This window comes from Belonocnema kinseyi, chromosome 4 (genome assembly GCF_010883055.1).
Source record: "Belonocnema kinseyi isolate 2016_QV_RU_SX_M_011 chromosome 4, B_treatae_v1, whole genome shotgun sequence".
In the NCBI taxonomy this organism is placed as follows: domain Eukaryota; kingdom Metazoa; phylum Arthropoda; class Insecta; order Hymenoptera; family Cynipidae; genus Belonocnema; species Belonocnema kinseyi.
The window spans coordinates 46612388-46620460 of record NC_046660.1 but is presented as its reverse complement, the minus strand read 5'-3'; the positions used below and the strand labels follow the sequence as shown (position 1 = coordinate 46620460).

The following is an 8073-nucleotide window of genomic DNA, read 5'->3' as shown; positions in this document are numbered from 1 at the left end:
AGAGCTCCAAGGAGATTATGTTGAAAAATAAAAAAAAATTTACCCAAAAAAAATTGTTTTTATACTTCATTCTAAGGACTTATTGAACTGCCCTCGTATCATAATTCAAAAAGATATCAATTCAAATAATTATTTTAAAAACTGTTGAAATCGAACTTGGGTAGATTTTTCTTCTGAAAATTTGTAAAATTCCCGGTCACCCAGTATGACTTTGACTTATTTTACTTTTTAAATTAAGCACCCTTTCAAACTTTAAGCCATATATTTTCCCGGGAAATTTAAAGAATATAATAATTATTAATAAAGATGGAAAATAAAATGTTTCAAATTCTAATTAAAAATGTTTATAAACGTTGATTAAATTCTCAAAGCACACAAAAATATGGAACTTGATTAAATTAAACTCACTTAGTGATCGTGGAAAGAATCCTAGCAATCGCAGCAATATTCAACCTCGGCAAACTGATTGCCGGAATCGTCTGAACGAACGGTTTCCTGACGAACCACAACCACCGGCCATGGTACAAATACCTCGAGAGTGTGCTCGTCAAATTACCACCCGAAATTAGCGAATTTCTCGGCAAGAGTTGAGTGCCATCCGGAAATTTAACCGTGCTCAAATCCGTCGGCATTCGCTCGTACCGAATCAGAATTTTCTCCAAGGCTTTATGTATTATCGTACAACAGGGCGTTTCTCTCTGATCAGTCGGTCGACTCGGCAACGTTAATTTCGAGAGTCTTTCCCGCAAATCCGTGAGAACATTATGCCTGACGACTCCTTCCGTTCCTCCGGCAAATGCGATATTCAGAACCATACAGAGTGCTCTGCAATTGACGTTTATCAGCGAAAAAGAGACCGGTGGTTTGTCAATTTCTCGGTAAATAAACTGGACGTAAGTGTGATTGTCCACGAGGACAAAAGTCGCCCAATTTTTTAACATTCCGTAGAGTGCGGCTGCAGCTTGTCGATATTGAACCGACTGAAAGCGACCACTTTGATTCGCCTGATGGAGGTGTTTTGGCAAAGGCTTATCGTGACACAAAACTAGTGTCACTCTTTGACAATGCATCCAACGTGCCCACTGTTGAGGCTCCAGGGAGACGACAGGCTGCCAAATTTGACCGAATTGGGGACATGCTGCATCACTGAAACAAAAATTCGAACTAGTAATCCTAAAAGAAAAAAAAACTTGGAAAAAAGAACAAAAAAAGTTGCATCAAAATGTTGAATTGGGATTGATTTAAAAATATTCTTTGCATAATAAAAATCAACTTTATAGTTGAAACGATTTTTTAACAATAGTTACTCACATTGAAGAATTCTGAATCTGCGTATAAATATTTTTTTCTGCACTGTTCTACTTGTGAACTTTGATTATTTTCAAAGGAGAGAAGCTTATAATTTACATTAGTTTTCAACTTCAGGAACATTCATTTTTAACATTTTGAAATGCAAATTATTCAACAATAAAAGGTATACATTTTAGACTGTATAATTTGAATACGAAATGATTCATTTTGTAATCATTCAGATTTCGTATCCTAAAATACTCTCGAAACAGTGGAATTAGGGTGATTTCCCCCGAAAATAGAAGAATAATATGTGAACGAATTCTTTTAAACAAAATTAAAATAGATACAATACTGTATTCAATATGAATCGAATTTTCGAGTTTAGAAGTCAAATAGTTCTAAAAACAGTTGATTTTTAAGCCCGAAAGAGTCATTTTTAATCAAATCGATGAATTTTTAAATTAAAAACAATTTCTAAGCAATCAGTTGGATTAAAAACCAAATAGTTTCAGAACTTTAAAAAAACGAGTGGAATTTCTAACCAAAAAAGACGAATTTTCAACCAATAAAATAAATTTTTCACTAAATGTTCGAATTTTTAAATAAAAAAGATTAAACTTCAACCAAATAGTTAAAGTATCAACATAACAAGTTGAATTCTCAAAAAAAATAATTTTCAACCAAATAATCGAATTTAAAAAAATATTAGCTTTTAAGAAAATTGTTGGATTTTCGAGCAAAAAGACGAAGTTTTTAGAAAACAGTTTAATTTTCATCAAAAAAGTTCATTTTCAACCAAGAAAGATCAATTTTCAAACAAAAAAGATTATTGTCTACCAAATATTCAAAATTTAAAAAAGGTTACTTTCTAAGAAAATAGTAAAATTTTCAAGCAAACAGACGAATGTTTGAGAACACAGTTAAATATTCAACAAAAAAGTTCTTTTTTAACCAAGAAAGATGAATTTTCAAATAAAAAAAGAGTATTCTCAACCAAATATTTATAATTAAAACATTTTTCTTGCTAACAAATAGTTGAATATTTAAGAAATAATACCACTTTTTTATAAGAAAAATTAATTTTCAACAAAAAAAGTTGAATTTTTTATAAAAACAGTTGAATTTTGAATAAAAAATTGATTTTTAACCCGAAAAGATCAATTTTCAAACCAAAAAAGAGGAATTTTTAACAAAAAATATGAATTGCAACGACACAATTACATTTTTAAAAAAGATTACTTCTTAACTAAATAGTTGAATTTTCAAAGAAAAAGAATTCTTTAAAAGATAGTTTAGTTTTCAACAAAAAAGTTCTTTTACAACGAAAAAAAAAAATATTAACCACAACTGGAATTTTCAAGAAAAAAAAAACGAATTTTTGAGAAAACAGTTGAATTTTCAAAAAAAAAGTCAATTTTCAAACAAGAAAAATGAATGATCAACCAAAAAAAAAATGAATTTAAAAAAAAGATTATTATAATCTAACTCCTTGAAATTTAAAAAAAGATTACTTTTCAGCCAAATTGTTGAATTTTCAAGAAAAAGACGATATTTGTAAAAGACAGTTTAATTTTCATCACACAAGTTCTTTTTGAACCAAGAAAGATATATTTTCAATAAAAAAAATTAATTTTGAAACAAAAAAGAGTATTCTCAACCAAATATTAAAAACTTGAAAAAAAAACAATTATTGCTAACCAAATAGTTGGATATTTAAGAAACAACATGACTTTTTTATAATACAAATTAATTTTCAACAAAAAAGTTGATTTTCAAACAATCAAAGATGCATTTTTAACAAAAACATGAATTTTAAACCAAATGGTCGAATTTTAAAACAAAAAAGTTAAAATATAACTAAATAGTTCAATTATGAGCCTGAAAAGTAGAATTTTCAACAAAAAGATAATTTTTAATAAAATATTTGAATTAAAAAAAATATTACTTTTAACCCAAATAATTGAACTTTAAAGCCAAAAAAACGAGTATTTTAGAAGACATTTGAATTTTTCAGTTAGGTTCAAAACCAAATACTTTGAGAACTTTCAAAAAAACGAGACGAATTTTTAATCAATTTTTTGAAGCTTTAGCCAAATACTTGGATTTTTAATCTACAAAGATGATTTTTTAAATTAAATAGTCAATTTTTTCAGATAACAAAATAAACTTCAACCAAATAGTTGAATATTTAAACCAAAAATCGAATTTTTTAAAAGACAGTTAAATTTGTAACAAAGAAAGTTCATTTGCAACTAAGAAAGATTAATTTTTAACCAAAGAAGACGAATTTTCAACCGAGAAAATAAAATTTCCACCAAAAAATCGAATTTTAAAATAAAAAAGGTTAAACTTTAACCCAATAGTTAAATTATCAACATAAAAAGTTGAATTTTCGAAAAAAAAAAGATAATTTTCAGCCTAATAATCGAATAAAAAAAATATTACCTTGTAAGAAAATTGTTGGATTTTCGAGCAAAAAGACGATTTTTTAAATAAAAACAGTTAAATTTTCAATCAAAAAACTCATTTTCAACCCGAAAAGATAAATTTTCAAACAGAAAAAGAGGAATTTTCAACAAAAAATATAATTTTCAAATACATAATTTAATTTAAAAAAAAGATTACTTCTTAACAAGATATTTGAATGTTCAAGCAACAAGAATTTTTTAAAAGATAGTTTAATTTTCAACAAAAAAGTTCTTTTACAATGAAAAAAAAACTTTAACTACAAAGAGGAATTTTTGAGAAAACAGTTGATTTTTCAAGAAAAAATCCAATTTTCAAACAAAAAAGATGAATTATCAATAAAAAAGATGAATTTAAAAAAAGACGAATTTCTTATACGAGAGTTTAATTCTCATCACAGAAGTTCACTTTCCACCAAGAAATATGAATTTTCAAACAAAAAAGATTATTGTCTACCAAATATTTGCATTTTAAAAAAGTTTACGTTCCAACAAAATAGTTACATTTTCAAGCAAAAAGACGAATTTTTAAGAACACAGTTAAATATTCGACAAAAAAGTTCTTTTTTAACCAAGAAACATGAATTTTCAATAAAAAATGTAAATATTAACAAAAAAGTTGATTTTCAACCATCAAAGATGCATTTTGAGGAAAAACATAAATTTTAAACCAAATGGTCGAATTATAAAACCAAAAAGTTAAAATATAACTAAATAGTTCAATTATAAACCTGAAAAGTAGGATTTTCAAAAAAAAAGATCATCTTCAATAAAATATTTTAATTAAAAAAAAAAAAGATTACCTTTTAACCAAATAATTGAACTTTCAAGCAAAAAAACGAGTTTTTTAGAAGATAATTGAATTTTCAAACAAATAATATGACTTTCTTTACCATAAAAGAGGCATTTTCAATAACGAATTTTCTACCCAAAACAGGCGAATGGTCAACAAAAACAGTTACATATTTGATAGAAAAAAGATTACTTTTTAATAAAATAGTCGAATTTTTAACAAAATATTTAATTTTTCAACAAAAATAGTCGATTTGTGAACGAAAGATAAATGGATTTTTTAAATGGTTTTTATTAATTCAGTTCACATTGAAGCGAAAATTTTGAAATAGTTTAACGTCTTTTAAATATTTGTAAAATCTTTTATATTCGTTTGAAATCCTTGAAATATTTGAAATCGTTTAAAATAATTATTTTGTAATCATTGAAATCTTTATGAAAACTTTCTGAAATCTTTAAAATCTTTTTAAAATCTTGCATATTCGTTTGAAATCATTGAAACATTTGAAATCGTTTAAAATCTTTTGAAATCTTTGGAATTCTTGTCTCTCTTCAAATCTTCTAAAATGTTTTGAAACCCTTTGAAATCGTTTCAAATCTTCGAAATCTGGCGTACTGTATCCTTTTTCTAGTCTTTTAAAACCTCTAAATCTTTTTAAAGGTTTAAAGGCTTTGTCGAATTTTCATTAAATATTTTTTATTTGGTGTACACGCCCTTTTTAAATCTTTTGAATCCGTGAAATCTTTGTAAAATATTAATAATCCTTTTTAATATTTTGAAATCTATGAAATATTTAAAGTCTTTAGTATTTTTTTGTAATTTGGTGTTTGTAAAAAGATTTTTTAATTTGAAGTATTTTCAGTGTTGTATTTCCTTTAATTTTTCCATTATTGCAAATCTTCCTCAAAATAATGTATCTTTGATAATAATCGGTAAAATATAATAATATAAATGTTTTTAATAAGAACTTTTGTCAAATTTATTTCTTCTTTTTCAGCCTTTAAAAATGCTTAAAGAGTTTCAAAATTTGATTTAAAAATTTTCAACAACCTTATCAATTTTGTTAAAAATGTTATGGAATCTTTTTAAATTTGTTATCATTTTTTAAATTCTTTTGAAACTTCTAAACAATTTTTTATATCATTCGAGTTTTCTCTAAAACTTTTAATAAATACTGCAAAATTAAAATAATGCGTTTAAATCTTCCGGATTATTTTCTGATAATTTTGGAAATCTTGTTAAATCTTTTTAAATATACCCTTAAAATTAATTGACAAAAAGCACAGAATAATTTTTAATTTTCAATGCTCTAATTTAAAGGGCGAATCAACTAATTACATTTTTTAAATTATATAATTTTAAGCAATTTCAGTGAAAAGCATTAAAACTTGATAGATTACATTTTTTTAATTAACACTTTTTAAACTAGAAGTTAAATTCTTTTGATTTTAAATTGTCCAAAATTAATAATTGTTCAATTTTTATTTATGCATCAAAATTTTTTTTGAAATATTGTTAAATATTTTTTTAAATTATTTTTTTAAAAGAAAAATCGTTAGTATTTTTTACAGGAATCTTAAGTTTATTTGGTTGTTTTCTGAAGATCTTAAAAATCATTTAAAACTGGCAAAATCTTATTTAAAGATTTTTAAAAATATATATTTTGTTAAGAAGTTTTTGGAATCATTCCAAATTTTAAATTATTTTTAATCTCTTCAAACTTCTAAATAACTTTTAACCTAATCGAATTTTTTCTAAAATAATAATGATTCAATTTTTTTATACTTCCAAATTTCTTTTTATTTTAAACTCTTTTTAAGTATTTGGTAAAAAATAAGTTGTGACACAAAAATATAATTGAAAATTCCCCTAGAAATCTAAAGAAAATTTTTTCATTTACTTCAAACCTTTAAAATCCTTAATTAATCCTGCAAAATAAAAAATAATCCCTCAAAAGTCTCTAATTATTGTTTAAAATTTCGGAAATCTTTTGAAATCTTCGTAAATGTTCTCCTAAAATTAATTTTCTAAGATAAAAAACAATTTAAAATTTTCGTAGGAATTTCAATAAAATTTTCGTATAAAATTTTATTTTTAATTATTTGGAATCTTTTTAACTTTTAAATTATTTTAAAAATTCTTTCCGAACTTTTGAATATCGTTTGACATGATTCGAATTTTTACTTACATTTTTAATAAAACCTGCAAAATGAAAAAAATGTTCGAAAATCTTCCAGATTATTTTTAGTTAAATTATAAATTTTTAGTTCAAATTAATTAATTTTAAAATAAAAAAAGAACAAATTTCTTAACAAAATAGTACAATTTTCCTCAAAAGAAAAAAAGATAAATCTGAATCAAACAGAGGCCTTCATAACCAAAAAATATCAACTTTCTATTAAAAGAAATGAGTTTTCGAACTAAAAAGAAAAATATTACACAAATAAAGTTGAATATTTAACCCAGAAAAATGCAATTTCTATGAAACTAGATGAGTTTTTAAATTAAACAGACAAATTAAAAAGAAAATAGTTTAATTTTTATACAAAAAAATTAAGTTTGACTTTTTACGAAGTTGGGCATCGCTGGGCCAAAAGATTGAAATTACTTTTCGAATAAAAAAAATGTTTTAAAAGAAAAAAAACGAATTCAAGGTGCTCGTAAAAAATTTAAGGAGAATTCCAGGTTTTCAAGGTTTTCAAGGTCGCTCGCCACCCTGGAAAACTGTTTTTCTTTTTTTTTTTTAATCTAGGTACATACCTAAGTTGAGTGATACTAGCAGAAGGGTAAGTAGGGAGGTAAAAAACCGGCATGCCGCTTTTTATTGTGTCAGGAACATTGTACCAAGTCCAGCCCAAACCTGGAGACCAACTAAAATGAGAAAGCATGTTGTCACTTTCCGTGAGAGAAGTTAGTGCAGCCCAAAATCGCGAAACGACTCGCTGTCGATATTGAGATTTCAAAGGCTTTTTCGATAAGCAGGTGATGTCGTGCAAAAATTCATAGGTAGCTGAAAAATAAATAAATATATATTAAATTTAATTAAATGCTAAATAAATATTGTAATGAATAAATAATATCAGGGATCACAGCGGTTCAGTAGTTCACTTTTAGGTAAGAAAGGGATTAAAAGAGGATGTAATCACTAAAAACTTTTTATATCATATGGGTATACAGATGTGAAATTTTTTTTTACCTAGCTTTGAAAAATATGTTGAACAGTTCAGTACTTTCTACTGAAAAAAATGCACCAGATTAAAATTAAAGAATATCGAAGACTGAAAAATATATTAGATAGATTGAAAATAAATAGAATAGAAAACTGCTCATGTTTGAAATTTTTTAAAATGTACGAGGGTGAATCAAATATTAACCGGAATCCTTTTTTAATATTTATTTATTTATAAAACAATACAAAAATACTACGAGGGTAGTTCAATAAGTCCTTAGAATGACCAACAAATGGCGCGCGAATCGCTCCAAATCATCTGTTTTCAGTCAGCACCACTCCCGACTAGATAT

The 8073-nt window shown here is 25.3% G+C and overlaps 1 protein-coding gene across 2 annotated transcripts in view; it reads right to left on the bottom strand.

The window, feature by feature from the left end:
• The window catches only part of LOC117171206 (KICSTOR complex protein SZT2-like), a 132777-nt gene that overhangs the window by 98820 nt on the left and 25884 nt on the right, over positions 1-8073 (bottom strand). For both annotated transcript variants that reach the window (XM_033358289.1, XM_033358290.1), the window contains exons 7-8: positions 7312-7561; positions 409-1146 (exon numbers count right to left, since the gene is read on the bottom strand). In XM_033358289.1, the coding sequence (XP_033214180.1) occupies positions 409-1146; positions 7312-7561 (988 nt within the window). The remainder of the gene's footprint in view (positions 1-408; positions 1147-7311; positions 7562-8073) is intronic.